At 39.5% G+C, this 25523-nt stretch overlaps 1 protein-coding gene across 1 annotated transcript; it reads right to left on the bottom strand.

Annotated features, from left to right (window-relative positions):
* Window positions 1–709: 709 nt before the first annotated feature.
* On the bottom strand, window positions 710–23216 carry TWF1 (twinfilin actin binding protein 1). Its single transcript, XM_067314424.1, has 9 exons — window positions 23158–23216; window positions 19160–19237; window positions 16903–17081; window positions 13222–13317; window positions 10619–10723; window positions 6566–6691; window positions 6221–6371; window positions 5675–5796; window positions 710–3961 (listed from the first exon to the last, which is right to left on the bottom strand). Exons 1-9 carry the CDS (start codon window positions 23180–23182, stop codon window positions 3791–3793), a joined length of 1053 nt encoding a protein of 350 aa, XP_067170525.1. The 5' UTR covers window positions 23183–23216; the 3' UTR covers window positions 710–3790.
* Between the last annotated feature and the right edge of the window lie 2307 nt (window positions 23217–25523).

Genomic DNA, 25523 nt, shown 5'->3' with positions numbered 1-25523 from the left:
AGCATGCATCCCTCCTCCTACCTCTCTTACCCTTTACTACAGGAGCAGCTTGCTTTCTGTATGGCATTTTGCATTAAAATCAATCATCCTCTTAAATCACAGTTCAAAACGGCAGATTTCCCTCTTTTAACTAACTTCAAAATTGCCATATCACACATATCTCCATGAGGGCAGGGGTGTTAGCAGGACAGTTAAAGGAGAAGCCAAGCTACTACAAGTTATTTTCATTTTGAATTTTGAGAGGAATAGAAAGACTACAGAGTTAATGAAGCATCATCATTTGAACAGTTTAATTATATTAACTCATGCTGAGCAAATACCATAGCAGATGATAGTAATTCAGTAGTTCTAAACAACTTCTTCAATGCCTACACAGCACTTTAAAAGGACAGCAGCACTTTTTGAAGCAGTTAATTTTTGAAAGCAAAAAAAAAAAAAGAAAAAAAAGCACTTGCTTGGATTCTGCTATAGAGCCCTCACTGCTGCTTCCACAAAGCATCTGGAAAGTAGCCGCTTCTTGTAGGGTGCAAACTGATTTTCTCCAGTATCAAAAGCCAGGAATTTTGTTTGTCAGCCTCTCTTCTTCCCTGTAATCACTTTTTCTATATTGCTTTCTAATCCTGCAGTAGCTGTCAGTTACTTACACACAATGATGCTAGGATGTGTATTTTGGTAGCCTGTATTTAACAAAATCCAGACAACACCACACTAAAGCTTCACTCTTTATTTATAAAGTAAATTACAAAATGGATAATGAAGTAAACTTTTATTTTAGCATCTGAAGGTGGCTAAAGTTCAATACATAGATACCATAATCAAAAGTTTCCTTTATCAATGTGTTTATACAAATAATAGAGCAATTATTACCTTAGCTAGTTTTACAAAACCTCCAATAGGAGTTGTTCTTGTTGTAAAAGATCCAATTTTCCCTACTTTAGTCCTTTGTAACCTAAACATTTCAAAAATAATTACCTGTTTGTCATTTTCATTAATGACTACTAAATAGCTTGAGAGTTAACTGCAAGCAGCTGCATTGCTTTGGAGCTTTGTGAAGACCAACAACAACTTAGAACCAACACTTTCAATTATTAAATGACCAGAGGCAGTTCAAGGAACAACTTTTAATAATGCCCTTATTTTGTGCTGGCTCCGAACATTCATTAACAGTGAGCATATGTAGTATTACGTGAGGCAGCTACATAGATGTAAACATGACAGATCTTCAAAAAGATCAGATGCTGCTTATTGCTTTGTCAGGAGAATAGCTGCAAGCGGCCCGAAGGCACGGTCAGCGCTGTGAGGCTCCACCCGGTTTGAGACCAGGCTGTTGCAGCAGTGTTTGTTTCTCTTTTAGGGGAGAGGTGAGGGGGAAGTTCGCTCAGGACACTACTCTGGGGGCTGGTCAGGTGCTTGCGCAGAAGCACTGACTGTGAACTGACCCTGTAAAATATTTGAAAATAACGTATCTTAAAATGTCTGGTTTGGGCTGAACTCATTATAAACTCATGGGAGTTTATGCTCAAATGAGCTTTGGGCAGGATTTGGAGAAACACTCCCTCTCATACCTAGGGCAGGATTTAGAGAAAAAAAACCCACAACATGCACACATCCGTAGCAGGTCAAGCTGTTCATTATTTAAAACAGTATTAAAAAGCTGAACTTCTTTACTGGTTCTATTGGTTGTAAATATGTAGAATGTAAAAGTGTATATGTCAGCCAGGCCAGGAGTGCACATAGGCAGGAATACTGAATTAAAAATCACTGCTAGAGAGCTTTTTGTTTGAACTGCTATGGTCGACCATTAACTTTATTATACCTTAATAACCTTTATTAACCTTAATAATTTTTTTTAATTTTTTTTTGATTTAGGTGTGCCAAAAAGATTCTGACTTAAACTAAAAATACACTTAGCTAGAGTGTATAGTGAGCTGCACCGACATTAACTGTGTTTACAAGAGAACGCCGCCTGCCTGACAGGTCCTGAGTAGAACAAAAATTCCAAAGACCAGCTCCTGGCCCTAGAGGGAGAAGGGAAGAGGCAGAAAAGGAACAGGGCAGCACTAAGGACAAGGAGATTAGCTGAGGGTCAAGAGCTATTGAATTGGATTGATGTACTGTGTAAGATTAAACAGAAAAGCTGAGGTGTAAAATTTCTACTGCAGATGAAAAAAACAGAGTAAAACCAACAATTGTTACAATCTTCACATTATACAGAGCAATCTCAAAAGGGCTGATAACAAGCTAGTACTCCAAATGAAACAACAGATAAATTTTACCAAGAACTAGTAGTGTCAAGGCATTATTTCCCTACACAACAGGTTAAAATACATCTTCCATCAGGTAAGAACAATGATGTGATGCAGCTATGTAATGCGTACAACCACAATTTATGATAATATTATGCAGTAAACCAAGACTTGCAACTCATGTAGCTTTAAAAATCAAAGAGCACAAAACCCACACACAAGACTCCAAAAACCAAGTCCCCACTGGGGAATATATTTTATCCACTAGATATTTGCCTCATTATATAACTTTAAATATTTAAGCTCATTCAGTATATGTGATTTTCACATCTAGTTCTTCTTTAGTCTACTTGTAAAATGCATCTATTTTTCCTATTCCTATTAAACAGATTAAACATGTTTTAATCAAATTTATACTTTTCTGATTTTAGTATGTAGAAGGAGGAAGAAAAAAAAAGGACAAAATCTGACCAAGGAGCTGCCAGCAGTTTTTCAAGACCTAGCTGGATTTTTGCTACGGATTTAAGTTACTATTAAAGTTTAAACATTCAGAAAAATCATTTTCAGAACATCTTGAATGTATTAAGTTGCAGTAGATACTGCAAATGCAATAGAAAAGAATCTCAAATCAAGAATAACTCAGTATTATGAAGCAAGTTTATGTTTTTACTGAACTTAGTTTTAGATCCAAGTGCACACATAATCAGTTTTTATAGAAACTTTAAGTATATTGCTTTGAAAGCAGCTCAATAATCTATCAAGTATACTGACTCATGCACTTTTAGTTACATTTTACTTGATAGTTCAATACCTAACATATAAGGCTTAAGAGTGGTATCAAAGTCTGGAAAAGCTATAGTGGTTTTATGTCAGATTTCTTCAAAAGACAATTCCACAAAATTTATTATTTATTTGGAATGACCATGCTTTTTTTGCATGGAAAAAAATTCCACCTATTCCTGAACATCTGCATCAATTTTTTAAATAATAGATTTTAAAACAACTTTTCTATTAAGAAAACCAAAACCAACAATGCATCATTTCAAAAACAGGAGAAAGCCTTCTACTGTAGTATTATCCATGAGAGCTACAAGGAAAAAATAAAGACTTATCTGGGACAGCACTGCAGTCCTTCAGGTCTTCTCACATGGTAAGTCTTACTGGTTTCCATAGGCTACTACTCACATGAATACAGGTCTGCTATCTAGACAAACAAGGAAACTATCCACAGAATACATGGCCTTAATAGGTTTCTGTCTGTGATGTTTATGATCACATGTATAGCTATTAAATAATGGATTCTAATTTAAAATAAAGTGATACAGGTTTAAGTTTTCCTCTAGCCTTGAAATAATTAGCTCTTCCACATGTCATCAAACATGGTAAACAGAAACTCTATATAAGTAGTGCTGAGGTCAGGAGAGGGAAGAGTAGAAAGAGCTTTTTTTCCTAGCATCTATGAATGGAATGATTTCAGTTCATTAGCAAAAGCCAAAATTTCATTTCTTGCTGTAGTATCTTATTGTTAGTGCAAACAGCAGCTTTTAATCAGTAGGTGTTTCAGTCTCTGCTGGGCCTCTGATCAGTCTTCGAATTCCCCTTTTCCCTGCAGGACCTTTTGGTTTAGCAAAACTTTGTTTGTGTGCATGTTGTTTTGGATGAACCTCTTCATAAAGGAAGTCAGCAGTTAACTCATCACCATTATCTATTTCAATCTGCCAAAAAGAAGAAGCAGTTCTTCATCATATTCATCTCAAAAACACATTTAATAACATTTAGAGATGTTTATTTTGCTGAAGCTCTCAACGCTATATTAAAACCAGTATGTGCAAGAATGTTTGGAGTCTAGCATGAAGTGTTCTCCAACTTACTTGTGCCTAATCTCCTCAACAATCTTGGATAGTTTTTCCTGAGATCGCTCTTACTCTTAACCAGCATAGTTAAGTGTGATTTGACTTAATTAGTTCTTCCTGAAGTATAAGCACAACTACACAGTACATACGCCAAGAAACTTCCATAGCCTCAAAGCTTTAGCACAGTGTACATTAGTACTAATACTGGGAATAAACATTCCATATGGAAACAAGTACTTATTACTCCTTTTCTGTAAGTAACTTCCTTAATATATAAGAAAGCAGCATGTGACCTTTCAAAACTAAGGTTTACTTTCTTATTCTCCCCTCTGAAGGAAAAACTTTTCATTGTCCCAATGTAATAATCACATCCTAACAATTAAAATTTTTCACTAGAAAAGTGCTTTAAAATTGAAACTTGTAAAAGCAACATGCATGACATACTGTTGTCTCCTGAGATTGGAGGGGAGGAGCAGAAATGGCTTATATGATTAGTGGACTACTGCCTCTCAACAAGTTTCAAAGAGAACGTATTCCAGCCAGGGAAAATGCTAAAATCAGTTCAATGAGTAAACGGTTTTGTTGCTGTTGTTGTTGTTGTTGTTATCTTTTAAATGTAAGAATATAAACCTGAATGGAAAGAAAATACTGTTCTCAAGCCAAGCCCCACTGTTTTTAATTGTAGGAATGTAGCATTGAGAGAAATGCTTTGACCCTGTCCTGCTGAGTATTTAACACTTCGTGGTCTGCCCACCATAGCGCTTGAAGGAGTGACCAGCCACTATATTGCTGTGACAGTACACACTTCAGAAATGTGTCTACTAGGTATTTCAAGAGTCACATGGTACATTTCCTTAACTGTAAAAAGGAACTTTCTAAGAAATAATTAGGTATAAAAATGGGTAGAATTAATTCTATCACTTTTTTTAGGCAGATGTAATCCCCATAGAAACCAAATCTGAAAGTTCTCCTAAGTTTAGAGCACAAGTATTAAGAATGTAACCAAAGGTCATATATTCCATGAACAGACTACTACTATGGTCTATTTGCTAGAGGTGATAAGCTACTCATTCTTTATGCATAGTAGTAAAACCTTTAGCGAGAAAAGATCAGCTTACTTACAAATCCTAATTTGCCCTTGTCAAGGACTGATAAGATAGCAATTAATATTCAAGAACTGCAGCTTGAAATTCATTATTTTGAAAATCCTCAAATAACTTTAGCCTTACAGGAATTCAGTGTTCAGAAACAACAGTATGTTGAGGTTTATAGTAAGAAATAATGTTACTTCTAAATACTCCTTCAAAATACTATCAAACACTCCCTTGAGGCAAAAGGATATATTTACTAAATCTATCAAAGTGCAGAAATTATAAACCACAGAAAAACTTTCATAGCCTAAGTTTAAATACAAAGGTTTTATCAACAAGTATTTCCTGTTGAGGACAAGCATTTATACACAACTTTAACAGTTACACAACACTTTCCATTGTTTACAGAAAGTGGTTGCAGAGACAGCTATGGTTAGGTATCAAGAAAGGGACAGAAGGATGGAGAAAATACCGGCAGACTTACTTTTCTAATTATCTGCATCCACAACTGTCCTTCTACAATTTCTAACAGCGGACTTTTGCAACTAGAGTACAGCATCCGTTCTCGTATACTACAGGTATACCCTGGCATAGAGTAGATGAAAACTGCAGCGGAGGGGAAAAAAAAAAAAAAAAAAAAAAAGAACAAAATACATCGTACCAGAACCTTTATCATTAAATCATTTACAGCAGAAAGGCAGCGGAAATCTACCACACAGTCTGAAAGGGAAAATGTAACATCATTCTGAATGTTTCATTTCAGATATGGCATCAGAGAATGGCCAGTATCTTTTCACATAAGCACTGATTTCTGGATGTTTAAAAGGTTTTCATTATCAAAATGGGTAGCTCTGTACTTTCTAAATATAAGGACTCTTCAGAAGTCTCAATTTCACAACCAAGTGACACTGAAATTTATGGTCACATTGAAAGATCAGATTCCTGAAGCTAAACAGGTAACTCTGCCTCAAGATTACTAAATTGCTTCAAACAACTCAATGAAATTTCACAGAGGGAAATTTTCTCATACCTATGGATTCCAAATAGTCCCCTTCATGGGCATGCTTATAGAGGAAAAAGTGATAACGCGCAGAATCCTTTGGAATTCTTTTTGGCAAGTCCTTAAGTTCAGTATGAAGCGTGTTGGCCAAAATAATAGTTTCATTTTTCATATCAATTTGCTGTTAACAAAACAAACCTAAATATAGTTAATACACAGAAAGCAAACCAGAGAACAGGATAGGATTAAAAAAAAAGATGATTTAATTAATCTAGTTGAGAATATCAATATATGCCATATATGCACATTATTTAATATGTATGCAATCTGTACAATACTATTAAAATAGTTAAATGAAAAGTATTTTATACTTGCCAATTGCACATAATTGAGTTGCTTATTTTTCAATTGTTCCAAAGCCTGAATAGCTTCTTTAGCAATGGGGAATGCTACTCCTTGCAGTGTTTGGTGCTTAGTATCTACACCAACATCTGTCTGTACCTGGAAACAATACAAGTCAATTCAGATTTAAATAGAAATGTTTGCAAGCATTCACTTGGTTTCATACAATAACTGACAATGCATTGCATATGGTTACACATGGAGATAGCAATAGGTATTCTGATTAAAAGCTACCCTGAAACATTATCCCCTTATTCAACAGATTTGCATTTTTTAATTTACAGGTCCTGTTTGCTTGCTTACCTGAAAACAGTTTCATATCTCTGAAACCGCTAGCTTTGCGAAGCCAACAGATTTATGAGAGGGGAAACTGGCTGAAGTGTCAATAAAGCTGTAACTTAAATTCTCGTACAAAGATACAGTAAGCCAGGAGGAAATAGTTTGATTTTCATATGCTATGTTGTATTTATTAACTGACAATGTTGCTTATAAACTCTGCTTGTATCTTGAAAAATTTTAGAACAAAATATATGCTATTTTTAGGAAGTCAAGATTTTGAGAGGAAGGAAGAGAAATATCGTCTTATTAGACAAATCGATCTACTTGAAGGAAAACCAAAGCCACTTCCCTCCCTCCCACTTCAGCCCGCTCCCCCCACCCCCAAAACCCTATACCAAATAGAAAGCAAACCCAAAAAAGTCTGGTTTTGACTTCTGACATAAAACAGAGAAATCCAGGCTAACTACAAGTCAGACAATTGTTCACAATCTAGTTATGTTAATCACATAAACCATTCTAGAGAAAAGGACAGTTATTTTAAAGCCACTTTTCAAAAATATATATGTATCAACGTTCATGCACAGTTTCTCTCAATATAAGCTCTGGTCTCCAGTTTTCCCAGCTCTGACCAGTGAACTTACTATCTATTTAGAAGCTTTTGAATACACTGACTTCCTTTTTCAAATCCACAATTACATTAATGTCAGTGATGAAGCAGCAAAATGCTAATCAGCCAGGAAAAAAAAGTAAAAAATTGAAAGGATTGGTCTTAGATCTATCAACTGGAAGATTTTTGGCTTAAATTAAAATTGGATGCTAATGAAGTATGAAACATAGTGATAGAAAAAGAAGAAAAAAAAAATCAAAGCTACGTGGAGCAATACTAAATTATACTGCATCTTTTAAAAGAATGGCTTTCCTGTAACTATGGAAGAGGAGAAGAAAGCAGGTGAAAGAGCTTACTTTAATATCAAGATTAATAAATTTATTAACAAGATTATATGACAAATATTTACAAAATATATTCCTAATATATATCTGCATAAAAGCCTGATTAATAAAAAAGTAATAAAAATATATAAGCCTCATAAAATAAAAAAATAACAAAACATATTAAACATAAAAGTAGAAAAAAACCCATAAAAGCCAGCTGTGAAATCTGGGGACAAGCAGGAGAAGAGAAGAACCTTGCACTCCAAGTTCAGGGATATTTTGAAGATTTAATAGTCCATATTGTAAATTATTTCAGACCATTAAAGCAAAATGAGACACCTAAGGCACTTAAAAATATATGAATTCATATTAAAATTTGTTAGTGGTGACTGCTGAGTGGGTAATAAAATGGCAGATGAAATTCAGTACACATAAATGCAAAGTTACGTACACAGGAGAAAAACAACCCCTATTCTACTTATACAGTGAGGGACACTGAAACTGGCTATTACTGTTTAGGAGCAAGACTATGGAGGTCACAATAAGTAGTTCTATGCAAATGTCAGCCCAGTAGCCAGTCTTGGTCAAGGAAAAAAAAAACAACCCAAAACAATAACCAAAAATACCCTCCAATAAAGTACCCAAATGAAACATTATAAATTGTTAGAAAAAGAGCAGAGAACAAGAACAGGACACATCATTACGCACTGCGATATCAGTAACATGCCTACATTTCAAATACCACATGCAGTTCTGGCTTCCCCATCCCTCCATCTCATAAATTATAAAGTAGAACTGGAAAAAACACAGAGAAAGGCAAAAGGATCAAAAGTATGGAGTACCTTCTTTAGGAAGAACAACTAAGTAGATTAGGACTCTTCAGCCTGGAAGAGATAACTGAGAAGGAATACAACAGAGATCTCATGGATATAATAGGAAAAAAAAAGAGTGAGGAATGACTTTTCTCTGTCTTTCCCATACATGCGTAGGGATATCACAATAACTATTGGATAGCAGGCAGTAGTTCCTTGCATAGCATTTAGTCAGCTGTGGAACACCCTGTCATAGGATCTGTGGACAACAAAAACTTCATGTGGATTTAGAAAAATGGCAAGACTAGATCATAGATGAAAAACCCATCAAGAAAAATTAAATACTAAGACATCACCTCTTGCTCAGAAAGATCCCTGCCTGCAAACATTGAGACATTGAGAGAGTATTCAAGGGAATTATCATGGTTTTCTTGCCCTGCTCCTACACCCTTCCTAGATTCCTACCGCTGCCCACTTACAGACTTGACACTGGACCAGGTGAGCCTTTGATCTGATCCAGTAAAATATTTCTTAGGGTAACTGTGGAAGAATACACATATGGAAAACTTGAATTCAAAATACATTCTGTTTTTGTTTTTTTGTCAGAAAGCTTTTTAGTTTTCTGAAGCTAAAGGAAGAAGGTTAATGAAACTGCTTCAGAGAGTCTAACTATAGCCTTCACAGTGGTGGAAACAATGAGGAGCTTAAGTTAGTTAACATATTGCGAGATGCTTCACGCAAAGCCAAAATGACAGCAGTCTACAGCTTATCTCTCTCTGAAAAGTACAGCTACTGCTGCCAAAGTTTCATAATAATATATAAAGTTTTAGCCTGCCTGAATCAGCTATTAAATACAATGCATGCACTGCATAAAATACTAGTACTAGAAGTAAATGATCATCAGTACCACAGAAGTTTTATATTCTTCAGGTTTTTTTAAAGCTGTTCAAGTAAAATGTAGTATTTGATGATCAAATTTTATATCATAAGCACGAATGCACTTCTACATTGAGTTGTTGAATGGATGGAAAATATCAAAAGGCACTAAGGACAAAAATAAATGTCAAGAAAAGAAAACAACAGAAATGCAGCATAAGCATGTTAGAGAGTGAAAAACACTAGAGAGAAGATTAAGAGCTGCATTTAACAGGATGGTTTCCTGGCATCCAGCTGCAAAAACAAATCATCAAGTCTCAAACACGTAAACAGTGGCTGTAAAATATAAGCCTAAAGAACTATTAAGCTCAACACAAGACCTATTTTAATACATGCATGAACACAAACAGTGATCAAGTGAAGAAACAATATTATGAAACAATGAAGAAACAATGTTACTCTTTCATAAGTAACAATGAAACATTTCAGTCACTGGCTAACTGGCAATTGTCAAATTATTTGGTTAAAGGTGTTTGTTAGAGATTTTTCCATTAGGAGTTTGTGACAAAGCAAATTAGTCCTTTAAAAGGGCTAGCTATTTGTTTTAGAACAAAAAACAAACAAACAACAAAAAAAACATTTTAACTGGAATTCTATTCAATTCCTCTCAGTCATGAAGACAATGAACTGGTTCTGGAAGCTAAGAAAGTTTCATCCAGGGGTAAGGCTGCTGAAATACTCTTTAGAATTATTCACTGCAATAGTTGCTATTTTGTATTTTCTCTACAGTTTCTGCTACCATGGGAAACTTATCTGGGCAATGAAGCACATCCAGTGATATTAAGCATATTTAAGGACAAAGTTGCAACAAATCGGCTCTTCAGTTGCTAGGCCTCCGACCCAGACACTAGGCCTTGAAAACTCAGCAAGATCATGCCACTCTAACTCCAATCATCATCAGCCTGGAATCACTGAGAGAAAAATTTATATTCTCATCCACCCAAACTTTCAGAAACTTTCCATTTTCTGTTCTGCTTTTTTCACTCTAAAAAGACTTCTTCCTATGATATTAAAGAACTCTGCACCCAGTTCTCCCTCCACCCATGTTCTAAGGCCATGTAGGTACCTCATTAATCTTAATTTGTCGAAGTTCCTCTTCTGCTGCAGTCAGAGGTGCAGGAGAAGACTGTGATATCAAGTATTTTTTATATCCATTCAGTGAAACATCATCCTGAAAGCACAGTATAAGTATCAATCAATTTATAGTAGTAAAAGTTTTCTTCAAAGATACTCTACGCAGAATAGAAAAAGCATTTACATACACCGTTATTATGTTCATTTTATTTGATGGATTACAAGCACAGCAGCATCTGCAAATTCAGTTTGGCTTCTTGAACAACAGGGTCCACTGGGCTGCTCTGATGCCCTTCTTACCCAATGGTACAATGGGCAGCATATCCACAACCAGCCCCTAATTGTCTTGCTAACTCAAAAATCAGACTTCATGAAGACTGAGATGTGCATGAAGTTATTCAGTCTGCTTGAACAAAACCTCACTGAAGTGTCACAATTCTTATAAAAAAAATCTTCTTATAAAATCTGCATGTCCAGACAGTATACTGGTAGATGACTGGTAGTTTTCTACCTATAAAATGGGAGGCGGAAATACTACCTGTGGACAGGTACTAAGCACATGCTCATGATACAGCAAACAGTTTAGCATGCAAATTCACAGAAATGATGAATTCTGATAGCCACTTTGGGGAATTAACTGCTCAGTGTCAGTTCTGGCTCTCTGCAAAAATTCTGATACCAGATGTAAATGCTGTTCTGCTTTTACAATTAAGGCATCGCTCAGAAAAGGGCAAGACTTTATGCTATTACACAAATGTGGTTTTATACTCCAGCTCTGGGAGCAAACAGAAAGCTTTTTAGCTTTTCTCTTTCTGAAGGAGGCAGATCATTTCAAATACAATTTCCAGTGCCAACAGTCCAGTATGTCTTGCTTCAGGAGCTCAGAGGTAACAAAAGGTTAATACATGTGAAGTACCACATGGGACCACAGCCAGGTTCCATCATGATACCAGAACTGGTTGTACGTAAACCATCCTTGTGTCTAACAAAAGATAAGGATAAAGAAACACATGAGCAGACCACTGGATACTGATGATCAAGATTCTGTGCGAGGTTTGTGACTCAAATACTTTGAAGAAGCCGTGATCTTCACATAGATGAACATTAGAGGCAATTAATAACTTTATAAAGACATTAAAACCAACTATATCTACTTAGAGATATAATAAGCTATAACATTATGAACTTGGAAAAGCAGTATTATATTGACTTCATCCTCAAAGTGCCCCAAACATTCTGAAATAACAATAACAAACCATTGCAATGCTCCTTGGAAACTCAGCCTTGAGCTCCAAGTTCCAGGGTTAGAAGCAAATTGTATTTATTACGTAGACTCCACTGCTAATGCTCCACTGCATGTGGTGCTAAGAGATTAGATGAAAGAATGGCAACAAGAAATAACATGTACTTTACCAGGAAACCCTCTTAGCAATTGGGTTATCTGCTTCTTTAGACTACAGCCTCTCCAGGAGAGGCTTGTTAGTGTTTGTTAGGATAACACAGCCTCCATTCCATGTTAATGCTGAATATAACAAACAAGTTACTTAATGAGCAGTAGAATTATTACTCTCATTTCCTTTTGGATTTGCATCTTATGCTAATGTGTCCAACACAACAATCCATGTTTTTTTCTGAGGTTTTTCTCCAGTATCCTCTGTCCCCCAGATCTCCAACTCCTTCCCTTCCTTCACCCCTAGATCCCTGAATCAATAGTGGCTGTGCTTTGGTTCAGATTTGTGCATACGATAAACTAACGAACAGAACGTACCTACTGTGTTCTATGTGTTTGCTAAAGGAGAAAAAGAGGAGTGCTAATTTGGGTCTTTAAATAATCATCAGTTTTCATGAAAGTTATTGGAATTTTGCTTCTTCAAGAACTGTAACTTGTATTTGTTTAAAATTGGCAATACACATAACTGAGGTAATGCAACAGCCCCATATTTCCTTATATGCACAGCACTTGAATGTTCCTTAGAAGTTCATTAGACTTTTTACATATAACTTCCAATTATCTTACGGTAGTTGAACACTCAACCATTAGTATTTTCATGGAACAATTCAGTGATCATTAAAATTCTGTTTCCATAAATAAAGATGGTAACCATGGACCTTAATTACATTTTATGGTCAAATTTTAGAAAATACATTTTAATATCTTTGGTTTAAGATAAAAACATTATTTTTCAGATATTGATGACTCCAGATAGCCATGCTGGCCTAATTTCTGATTTAGAACCATACATCTGAAAAGGCCTTTGTAAATAATTGGCCTGAAAGTTTTAGTATAATGGCTTTTTTGAGGATTTGCATGCATGTAGTGAGCTTGAAAGATTCTCCTATTATTCCTAGATTATTTACTTTTCATAGACATTTAAAGCAAGGACTTCTTAGCCTGAAACTGTTACATATACTTACATACTTTTTCAAACAAGAATAATTACATTTAAACACTGGAATAAAACACATACCTTTTAACCTTTTTTTTTTCCTTTCATCAAAAGAGAGCTGAAACACCACAAATTCCTACTTGTAAAATCAGCAACTATATTTAGTATATCTTAAAACAGCATGCTGACTTTAGAAAGAAAAACATACCTGTACTGTTCCAAATACTTCATCCTTAATATGACCACCTCCAAATTCTTTCTTAAGTGTTGCCCGGGTTGCCGCATACAACATTTTTTGACGAACCTAGTATATCATAAGATAGTCTTGGCTTGTTTTGTTTTTTTCTTTTTTTTTTGATGTATACACAAAAACTAGCATTTTTGCAGTATGCTAATTCTATTTAAAACATTTTTCTTAAATATTTTACAGCTGAAACTGTGATTCAAATTTGTAATTCTTAATAAAGAATAAATTCCACAGAGTGAGCTCTGGAGCAAGATAATAACATAAGCTATTCAATTCTCAAGGGTATAAGAAGACATTTTACCATGCATTATCAACAAACTAATTCAAAATTGCAGTTTTAATTAGAGTATGTGTGAAGGTTCCTCCCCCCCCCTTAATAACACAAAATCGGTACTAACCCTAACTAATTTTGAACAGAAAACCCCAAAATTGCTTAGATCCTTTTTCATGGCTCTGCGTACTGATGCATACAATAGACACAGAAAGAACAAACTGCAAATAGCCCATTATTATTTTTGATTTGGTAGTGACTCCAAGTAGTTTTAGTTCAACTACAGAACAAAGAAATAACATTTTCTGGAAGCAGAAGATCTAATGAAACCTGCCCCGTACCAATTTATGGCCAACATACTCCCCTCCCAATAGTCCCATCTTTTCTACCTTATTTCCCCACCATGCCATGCTCATCACAGTACCTTCACCTTTTCCACCCGATCTCCTCTATATATTCCAGCCCTCGATCTCTTAATATTTCCTAAATGCTAGTGTAAGTAGTAGGAATCTGGGAATAACTTTACTTTCTGTCTTCCCTTATCTCACATTCCCCAAACACAATATTCCAGTTCTCCTAGAAATTCATAACTCTAACCTCAGCTCTCTCCCATGTTCTCTAACTACTTGCTGTGTAAGAAACAGTGCATGCTGTGGTCGGTCACAGATGCACAAGTGCCAGCTGGCCAGCCTGAAAGACAAACAGGATAAACAGCTTGAGCTCATGCTATAATCCTTCCCTCTATGATGGCACCAGCTGAGATTTCTGTCCTCTATCTTGCCATGGATTTTCATGAAACAACACAGAAAAGTAGACAAACAGTGCAAAAATGTGTTTTGTCTCCTTAAATCAGGCTAAAAATAAATTGGATCAGCTGGACTCCAACCAGACCCACTGATACTGCTCCTTAATCAGCAGAAGGAAAGGTGAGTATGTTTCCCCAGTTTCCATGGGGGAAGGGGGTGGGGATGTTTCATGAACGTACTAACAAACAAAGAAGGACTGGTGGAAGATGTGAAGGTTGGGGGCTGCCTTGGCTGCAGTGACCATGAGATGGTGGAGTTCAGGATCCTGCGAGGAGGCAGCAGGGCACCAAGTAGGATCGCAACCCTGGACTTCAGGAGAGCAAACTTTGTCCTCTTCAGGGACCTACTTGGAGGAATCCCATGGGTGAGGGCCCTGGAAGGAAGGAGTGTTCAAGAGAGTTGGTTAATATTCAAACATCACTTCCTCCAGGCTCAAGAGCGGTGCATCCCTTTGAGTAGGAAGTCAAGCAAAGGAGGTAGGAGACCTGCATGGATGAGCAAGGAGCTCCTGGCAAAACTCAACCAGAAGAAGGAAGTCTACAGAAAGTGGAAAGGGGGACAGGCCACTTGGGATGAATATAGGAATGTTGTCAGAGTATGCAGGGATGCGACGAGGAAGGCTAAGGCCCGTTTGGAATTAAATCTGGCGAGAGATGTCAAGGACAACAAGAAGGGCTTCTTCAAATACATCAGCAGCAAGAGGAAGACTAGGGAAAATGTGGGCCCGCTGCTGAATGGGGTGGGTGCCCTGGTGACGAAGGATGCAGAGAAGGCAGAGTTACTGAATGCCTTCTTTGCTTCAGTCTTTACTGCTCAGGCCAGCCCTCAGGAACCCCAGACCCTGGAGGCAAGAGAGAAAGTCTGGAGAGAGGAAGACTTTCCCTTGGTGGAGGAGGAGTGGGTTAGAGATCATTTAAGCAAACTTGACACCCACAAATCCATGGGCCCTGATGGGATGCACCCACGAGTGCTGAGGGAGCTGGCGGACATTATTGCTAAGCCACTCTCCATCATCTTTGAAAGGTCATGGAGAACAGGAGAGGTGCCCGAGGACTGGAAGAAAGCCAATGTCACCCCAGTCTTTAAAAAGGGCAAGAAGGAGGACCCAGGGAACTACAGGCCAGTCAGCCTCACCTGCATCCCTGGAAAGGTGATGGAGCAGCTCATCCTGGAAGCCATCTCCACGCATGTGGAGGAAAAGAAGGTGATCAGGAGTAGTCAGCATGGCTTCACCAAGGGGAAATCATGCCTAACCAATCTGATAGCCTTCTATGATGGAATGACTGGCTGGGTAGATGAGGGGAGAGCAGTGGATGTTGTCTACCTAGACTTCAGCAAGGCTTTTGACACTGTCTCCCATAGCATCCTCATAGACAAGCTCAGGAAGTGTGGGTTAGATGAGTGGACAGTGAGGTGGATTGAGAACTGGCTGAATGGCAGAGCTCAGAGAGTTGTGCTCAGTGGCACAGAGTCTAGTTGGAGGCCTGTAGCTAGCGGTGTCCCCCAGGGGTCAGTCCTGGGTCCAGTCTCGTTCAACTTCTTCATCAATGACCTGGATGAAGGCACAGAGTGCACCCTCAGCAAGTTTGCTGACGATACAAAACTGGGAGGAGTGGCTGATACGCCAGAGGGCTGTGCTGCCATTCAAAGAGACTTGGACAGGCTGGAGAGGTGGGCAGAGAGGAACCTCATGAAATTCAACAAAGGGAAGTGCAGGGTCCTGCACCTGGGGAGGAATAACCCCATGCAGCAGTACAGGTTGGGGGTTGACCTGCTGGAAAGCAGCTCTGCTGAGAAGGACTTGGGAGTGCTGGTGGACACCAAGTTAAGTATGAGGCAGCAATGTGCCCTTGTGGCCAAGAAGGCCAATGGTATCCTGGGCTGCATCAGAAAGAGTGTTGCCAGCAGGTCGAGGGAGGTGATTCTCCCCCTCTACTCAGCCCTGGTGAGGCCACATCTGGAGTGCTGGGTCCAGTTCTGGGCTCCCCAGTACAAGAGGGATGTGGCACTACTGGAGCAAGTCCAGAGAAGGGCCACAAAGATGATTAGGGGACTGGAGCATCTCTCTTATGAGGAAAGGCTGAGATAGCTGGGCCTGTTTAGCTTGGAGAAGAGAAGGCTGAGAGGAGATCTTATCAACGTGTACAAGTATCTGAAGGGAGGGTGTCGAGAGGATGGGGCCAGACTCTTTTCAGTGGTGCCGAGCGACAGGACGCGAGGCAATGGGCACAAACTGAAACACAGACACTTCCATCTTAACATGAGGAAAAACTTTTTCACTGTGAGGGTGACAGAGCACTGGAACAGGTTGCCCCGAGAGGTGGTGGAGTCTCCTTCTCTGGAGATATTCAAAATGCGCCTGGATGCAATCCTGTGCAATATGCTCTAGGTGACCCTGCTTGAGCAGGGGGGTTGGACTAGATGATCTCCAGAGGTCCCTTCCAACCTCAGTGATTCTGTGATTCTGTGATTCTGTTCCCCAAATCGTTCTCACCTAAGATTTAGAGCAAATGGCACTGCTGAAAAATCATTACCAATGTGAAGTTTCCGATGACTATTACTTACGGGGGAGTGATCAGGTGACCATGCAATGAAGATCCATTCATATCCTTGAGCATTCTGAGAATCTAACCTGTACAGTATATAGCATGGTTGCTTGTCTTCAAGAAGGGAAAGAACAAAGGAATCGTAATCCTTTTCCCATGATTCAACAGGCTGCCTAGAGGATCCCACAACAAGTTGTTCTATAAACAATAACCAAAGCTACAGGTTAGGAACAATATTGTTAATATTGATTATTAAAATTAGCAATTACAATAAGCACTTACAGTTAAATATACTGGACTACTAACAAGACTAATTTTAAGTCACTTTGTTTTCCCTAATTACGTCTACAAGAATGGAAGTCAAGAACAGTCAACGTCAAAGCGGGTAAACTCCTGCAAAAGCTGCATATGCTCAACACCTAACTTACTTTGACCCAAAAACAAAAAATTGAGAAGCAATGTGCTGGTTGTCATCAAGTTCTTTGATCTGCAGGGATATGACTGTTGTTAACATTTTAGCACAATGCACACAGAAGAGAAAGAAAAACTATACTGTGACAGTTAATTTATTTTTATATCAGAGTATTTAGGTAGAAGCAAGATGAGAGTAAACTTTTAATTTTTAGAATTATTGCTGCTCTTGCTATAACATATTAGTGTTTGTATTTATTGTAAGGAGTCAGTAATCCAGCTACATAGCGAAAAGAGTTTGGAATGAATATGCTTGCACTAATCACTTTAATTTGACTATTTAAGTGGATAAAACCCTTTTTAATACAGCTTCATAACATAACATAGACTCTTTAAATGATTGAATTAATTTATTATGTATAATTGGCTTAATTCTACACAGAATACTTTAAATGAGATTTAATTATGTGTACAGTTAAAACAAGATTTCTCTCCCTTACTTATGAATCACATCTTAGCTTCCAGAAGAAAATATTACCACAGTATTTTTCAAAATATTTATCAACCTCCCGTTAAATACTAGCCCCCACACCCAAAAGAGATGCACTTTGTTTAAATGAGATTCCACAATGGTTTGAGGACCGTAATAATATTTAGTTTATAAAATAGACTAAATTTTTTGTGAAACCAGGACCTAAGTTCTAATATTTCAGACAAGAGCGCAACACAATACAGATGCCCTTACAGCAAGTCTTTCAAAACAAGCCATTCTTCCACATTAATTTTCCAAGGCACTGAACATAAGCAGCTCAGACAGAGAGTGTTTGGCACTTCTCTGCAGCAGATTCAAAGCAGCAGAAGTTGTATACCTAGAAGACTTAAGAGTATTCAGAATGCACTTGCCAATTCTTAAACTTCAGATGGCTTTGAACTCACTTGGATTTGGACAGAAAAATACAATTAGAGGAATTATACTGCCCAGCAGCAAACCTGTTGTATTAGTAACTCTAATTAGTAGGACTCGATTTTAGTATTATCTATTGACTAAAAAAAGTTGCTGCAGACAGATGAGGCACTGTCCCTCTTCCATCATTCTTGGAGTGTTACAAGTTTCTTTTTGAACTGTGGAAAGAAGTATGAAAGACTGGATTCTGCTTCTACTTACAGATAAAATGCATATATATACACAGAAGGAAAAACATTTGATATAAATGGAAGACATTCCCCATTTTTAGCCTTCATTTTATATTGAAAAAGTAGTGCGTGTTCAAAAACACAGTTTTTTTATCTTGCCTAATAAAATCAAACTCAAAGGTATGTCAGCATTTGCTAACCTGTGCTGATGAAACTTTACCGCAGTGACCTGCCTATAATACTATTATTGCTGCTTCTTTCAGAAAAGCAATATAAAAATGGTGGAAGACTTCCTAACAAAAGCAAATGCAAAGAAGATAACAGGAGGTTTATCTATCCAAGGATAAAAGTACATGTGTGTATGTATGTACACACATACATTTCTCCAGCTAACAGCTATTTCAGTGTACTGTAAATGACTGAACGCTGGGAACAACAAAAAAAAGTGAGGTCAGCATTTGATACATTTTAAAGATGGACTAAACCATGCAGCATTTTATACAGTTCAAATCAGCATTGCCATTAGAAAAAAGTATGCATGCTGTCCTGCATTATACTGAAAATTATAGTATCACCCAAAATTAAATCCTACTTTCAGTATACTAAAGACCTTAGTAACACTATGTTTTGCAATTTTTTTAAAAACAATTGTACATGTAGGTCACTAAACAACTAGAAAACACCCAAAAGAATCAGGCAAAAACAAAAAATCGTATTAAAATTTGACTAACCATTTTCAATGACTATTTTTAAAAGCCTGTATTGTCCATTTCTGGCTCCAGCAAAGGTGTCCTTAAGGTTTCCACTAGCTGAAAAAAAAAGAAAATAAAAGTAACTGAATGAAGACTTTCATTTCCCTAGGACAGGGAATAATCAAGAAAGGTAAAAACAGTATTGTACATTAGAAGAGCATACAGCTAGACCTTTACTACAAAGTTGGACTGGAAAAAAATAGAGAAGTGATATCCCCCTATGCTCCTCCTGTTCCAACCACTGGGATGCAGCAAAAAGGTGACAACAACATTACAAACATCTGAGGAAAAAAAAATAAAAGAGGAAAAAAACAGCCCTGCTTTCTTACATACCATAGAATTTTCAATATTGTGAAAATCAAAGATGATTTGTCACATCATAAATCTCAGGTTTCAGAGTTAATACAGCAACACAGTAAAATATGGCACATCTCAAATTACAATAGCAGGCTTCGTACAAATTTTCAGACGTATAAATGGTACACCTGCCAGGAAAATTTTAGAGTCTGTCTGCAAAATTGCTAGTCTTTCCTAAGGACATTGCTCTGCAGAGTACCAGTGAAGGCTGTCACCCTTCTCTCATCTTCCATATAAACTCATCTTCTTGTAAGGCTCTTAATAACAATTGTCAAACCCTGACTTAGCAAATAGGATAGATTTATAATGAATTTACAAAGTAACTAAAAATTTCAATTTATATATTTCACATCGACAATACAATGCAAACATGACAGACGCATTTCAAAAAGCTCATTAAAGAACTGTGCTTGAATCCTGAAGATCATTCTAATCTCAACTGCTCTGCTGAATATTCTGAGTGCAAGTCCGTTTAATTATACCCTAGACAGGGGTGTGTGCAGCATTTATTGAAGAATATTTATTGCTTCTAAGCAATCCCACAACATAGAGCATAGCACCAACAAGACAAACATCTGCTATCAAACCAGGAAACAAATAAAAAGGATTATTTTCAGTCACATTGATGCCAAACAACAGGTGGTCAGACTGCATCTGGCTACACTACTGTCCATATTTGGAACATTTAAAATTTATGTCTATCAAGGTGGTGTGCAGGTCCAGAATGGGGACAAGAGGAGTGCTAAGCAAAATTAACTTCATTGGGTTACTAGTCCCACACCAGCTTTATCTCAGTTAGCATCTTCCCATTAACTAGTGCTGACCCTCAGTGTCATTTACTCCCAGCTCTTCTAATTGTCTGTCTTTCTGCAAAATCCCATTCAGCACACAAACATTTTGCCATTTTCTAGACCTTACGATTCTCCTGGGACATTTTTTGTCCTCTTCTTGTCTATTAGCTTTTGTTCTTCATTCTGTAGTATCAAGGCTACACACTAAAACAAGACCAACACACAGTAGTCTCTACTGCACCAACACCAGAACTGTGACAGCTCCTGAAGTAACAGTTGAAGACAAAACACCACTGTTTGAGAAACTCTCTCGCTAACAAGCGATCTAGATTTTTTTTTTAGCAAAGGTTTTAAAAGCCAGAACAGAACAGTATTATTCTCTGCTTAAACTTTCTGCACAGCAGAAATTTATAGACTTAAAATTTTTGTATCTCATTGTGCAGCTTTTAGTTTAATTTGAATTTCTTTTTCAAAAAAAATTCATGATGATAAACACATCCATTTTCTTCATCCACACTACTGCTTCTATTAGTGCAGATGAGTTCCAGTAGCAGAAATGTTTAATTAGATACTTGGGAAGAGACACAGTGATTGTATACAGTTCCATATGCCCTACCCTATCCAGGAATGGACATGATCTGCTGTCTCAGCACTATCCTCAACAGGATTTTTAAAAATATGCAACCTACAGAACTTTAAGATAGACAAGCTGAGACACACTCTTCAATAAGCAAATTTATATTAAATAAACTATTCAGCATTTGAATAGTCCTTTATATGTGCTGGTTAAAATCTTCAAAAGATTGCATGTAACTGCCTGAAAACATATACATGTATCAACTACTTAGATTTATTTCGCTGCACTTTCAAAGTGACTGTAGTCACTGTAGTCATCTGTAGTATGGAATATTAAAATACAATTAGGTTTATTGCACAAATATTTTACAGCAAATTTTATTTAAAAATAATTTAGTAAACTTTAAACAATCTGGTGAATTTTCCACAGCTCAATGCAAATCAACATTCTGTGATTTCCTGCACTATTACTGCCCTGCTTGAAAGTTCAGTCCCTTTAGCATCTGCCTGGTATGTATCAGACACCTGAAGCATGACTGGTTCCCACTACTTGATTTCAGTTTCCAGAAAAGACCAGTGCATGTTGTCAAATCTTGCCACTATTTTTCAGGGATACTAGCGTGCCTGTAGCTAAAGCCAGTCTCACAACGGCACACCAAGTTCTATTCATCTTCCAAAGTGCAGCCCTGCAGAGAGTGAAGTGGATGCTGCGCTGCCAACAGGATCCCTGATTAGCGGGCTGCCCTGCACCCCAGCCTGCCGAGGCACAAGCAGCGCAGCAAGCTACCCGCGTCCTCTGCGGCTCTCCTCAGACAACAAAGAGATTCTCAAAGGCGTGAAGGAGAAAAGGCTTAGCTCCTCAGCCCCTGCGGTAAGCAACAGGATAATTCTTCTGCTCCTCCCTCCAACACCATCAAGGAGAAGAAAAGGGAAGGAAGAGCCACCACAACAGTCCTCCCCAGCCTGGAATAAAAGCTATTTTGGATGCACCCCAGGTCTGAGAAGGGGCAAAGAACTTAAGAGAAACAAGAGGAGCAAAAATTGATGCAGGAAAAGGAGGAGAAAGGGTGCCTAACAAACATAGCAAATTTACAGCAAAGGGGTTGGAAGCATAGTTAAGAGCTCCTACAGCAGGTACAAAAGTCACCTTCAACAATAAATGTGGGAGAGCAGGCAAAGTACACTATCCTAGTCACTAAACAAGCAGACTGCAGAAACCAAGACACAAACTCAAAACCCCCGTAATCCTGCAGCATAATCCTTGCTTACTAATTCTGTGCTTTAAGGGGCCTGATAATACTGAGAAATAATATGGCCTCTTCTAATTGCACTGCACATTCTCCCTGGCTTGGGAGCATGGGAAACAGGTTCCCCTACACCTCCCGCCTTCACAGCCTCCTATAACAGGGCTTTCACCGGGCTCCCCCCCTCCTGGATTGCTGCTTCTTCCCGGTTTCCCTTCTGTCTCTGCTGTTTCTCAGAGCTTCTCCCCACAAGGCGTCTGGCAGCGACTCCTGGCATTTTCAGCGCTGCCCAAACCATTTCAAACCAGCCGCAGTGACACTGAGCAGACACCAGCTTCTCCCAAAGCCCGGGGGGGGGGGGGCGGGGGGACGGGACGGGGACGGACGGACTGCGCCCTGGCAGCAACCCTCGGCCCCAGGGCACCGGTCCCGCTCCAGCACCCATCCCCTCACCCCACCGCCGGGAGGAAAAGCCGCTGCCAGGTGCGGCGGGCACACCTTGCCCCAGGAAGTTACTTGAGCCAAAAGGAGATCTCCCACGTCACTTCAGGGGGGTTTGCCCTGAACAGTTACTTACCTTTCTTGTCCTGGTTCCCTGCCGCTCTAAAGCCGACAAGTGCAGTTAGCTGCATAAATAAAACCTACCAGTCGCCTCCTAACTCGCGATGCGGGGAGGTTTATAATGCAACGCGGCACTGTCCCATTACGGGTAAAATCCAGAAGAGCCGCGGCCGCCCGGAGCCGCTGCCAGAAGCGGCGCTCCCGCTCCTCGCAGAGCCGCCCGTTGCGGAGCGCACGAGCAGCCCGGCCGGGGACACCTTCCTCCCGAGCAACGGCCCCAACGGCCGCCCCAGCGCCGCGCGACCGCGGCTCCCGCCCTGCCCCGCGGGCGACTCCGCTGCCGGCGCGCCGCGGCCCCGCTCGCCTCCTGCCCTGCGGAGCGGCGCGGAGGGAAAGAGCGGCGGTGCCACGGGGGGGGCGCAGGGCCAGGGCAGAGCCGCGCGGGTACCTTGGATGCCGGTCTGGTGGGACATGTCGCAGCCGCGCCGGCACCGCGAGCCGCTGCGCGCCCGGGGCACTGCGCCGAGGCCCGGCCCGGCGCGGCGCGCACGTGACGCGCCCGCGCCACTCAGCGGCGGCGCCGGGGCCGGGGCCGGGGCCGGGGCCGGGGCCGGGGCGGCGGTGCTGCCCCCTACCGCGAAGCCCCTCCGCGGGCCGCGCTCCCGGGCTGCGGGGAAATGAGTGAGGTGACCTCAGGCAGCTCCGGGAGGCTGCGTGGAGGCCTGCAGCTCTCGCTCGGGGCAGCAGGGAAGGGGCTGCAGGGGAACTCGCAAAGGAGTACGCCAAGCTGCTGACGTGTTTTATGAACTTTGCATTAAACAGTCATCAGATAAATAGCTCAGAGATGAGGGAACAGAGTCCAGAACCACAGTTCTTTCAACTCAAGCTGTTATTCCTGATGAGGGAGTCAATCTTGCATTATTTGCTACTCAGTGGCACAGCTTCAACAGGAATAGCAAAGATTTTCTCTATTTCAGCATCTGACTGCTGCTTGAGACACTCTTCTGCATTGCCAAGGTCCGAATGCAGGCGGATGAGGGAGGCGTCTACCTCTCAGTGCGTGGCCTACCCCCAAGAGCAATGGCTTTTACACCCTTTTGACTCGTGTGGAAAAAAGTTTTCTTAAAAATTTTTTTTTAGAAGTTCCCACTGGAAGAGAGTCAAGTATAGTGAATTTAAGCATGCTCTAATGGCAGGTTTGCTTTTGATAATTACCTTTCACAGGCACCTTTGTCCACAGGTTGAAAACCACCATCCTCTGATGATAAAAAGATGTGTACTACTTCCTTTTTCTTTAAAAATGGCTTCTGTGTTCTGTACTGTACCCAGTGTTTTCAGTCTGTTCTGTGATCTAGATTAGACTCCATAGGTAACATATTCAGGCATTTGTAGATGTAGCAGGACTGCGGACACTTAATGTCTTGATGCTGATGTTCTCTCAGATTCACAAGGAGTTAGCAGGGGGTCTATGAGTCACTATTCAACATAACATAAAAAATGCGGTAACAGGGCATACCAAGTATCTAACCCAGCAGCCTGTCCCCACCAGTGGGGATTTTATTTCCCACAGGAAAGAAGAGAATAAGGCAAGCATATAGTAATACTCCCCTGGTGTACTCCTCCAGCCTCTAGAGATCTGTAGCTCAGGGATTTCTGAAGTCAGCTGATTTATCTGTGTTGGTAGATCTGGGTGTCTACACTTCATCACATCCCCAGTTTGAAGACACCAGCTGAGGGAGTCAGTGTCCTATTTGGGAAATGTGAACTAGCATTGTAATTGTGGTATATGAGCTCTACTGTGCGATGCCAGTCCAGCAAATAAGAAGTCACTATGGAGACATGTCATCCACTAGAGAGCTGGAACTCTCTACAGCTGGAGCTGTAGAGAAGCTGCAGTTTATCCTCCTTCTAGCAAGGAGATTGAAAGAGAGAGGGAAAAGACTTCACATGAAACCAAGAGATGAGAGACAGCAGATACCTCCCAGAGAACAGTGAGGTCAGCTCTAATTCCTCTATTACAAGTCTCCCAGAGCAGAATGGTCATTGAAAGCTAAAGCAACTCTTGGACAAGAGCTTTTCAAAGAGGGAGACGAGTATTAGAGTTCCAGTCAGAGTGGCAACCAAGATGTGACACTGTCACAATTACTTTAAATCACTGGTCCTATGTTCTTGGTTCCTCCTATGTGTTGGCATTTGTGTTTGTGAAGGACTGATTTGGCTGAAAGTATCTTGAGGAAAAAAGGTTTCAGACAGATCAGATCCTTGATCCAGTTGCTCATGTGTCCCCAGGAGCACAAGTACTGGCACAGTGTGGCAATGATGCGTGGCCAAGTCTGTGGGACTCTGCTTTCAATGGCAGCCCACACTTAGACTGGAAATATTGGACTGATATGAGACTACAGTATCTGTCACCAAACTGAGATCACCTTGACTATCTGAGGTGACATCACATCAATCTAACCAACTGTCAGAGGGGTACAGTACAGAAAGGGGGAGTGGATGTACAGAAAAGTACAGAAATAGGATTTTAACATTTGCTTAGTAGGACATTTTAAAAAATGAAGGCTTGTATACACTGGCATTTCATAGGACCTTTTGGAAAAAAGGCAAACAAAGTATAAAGTATTTTTTAAATCCAAATATCAAAAATATTTTCCTGTATTACAGTGTTTCCTGTTTGACAAAGAAGAGACATGTTCCAAAAAAAAAGCAAAACTGAGCAAGGATTTAATATTTAAGAAGTTTATGCTAAGCTTCTTAAATTTAGTGTGCTTCAGTCTTATTAAAATGCTTTTGATGATTAAACTGCTATCG

Source organism: Apteryx mantelli, chromosome 1, assembly GCF_036417845.1.
Source record: "Apteryx mantelli isolate bAptMan1 chromosome 1, bAptMan1.hap1, whole genome shotgun sequence".
NCBI lineage: Eukaryota > Metazoa > Chordata > Aves > Apterygiformes > Apterygidae > Apteryx > Apteryx mantelli.
The sequence above is the reverse complement of the archived record's forward strand: the minus strand, read 5'-3'. Positions and strand labels throughout refer to the sequence as shown.

Excerpts from the sequence above, each read along its gene's own strand:
- TWF1 (XM_067314424.1), bottom strand. The coding sequence starts at position 23,182 with ATGTCCCACCAGACCGGCATCCAAG. Across the intron at positions 6,372-6,565 it reads AACTCAATTATGTGCAATTG|CAAATTGATATGAAAAATGA; the intron begins GCAAGTATAAAA and ends TTTTGTTAACAG. Across the intron at positions 5,797-6,220 it reads GGACTATTTGGAATCCATAG|TTTTCATCTACTCTATGCCA; the intron begins GTATGAGAAAAT and ends CCTCCGCTGCAG.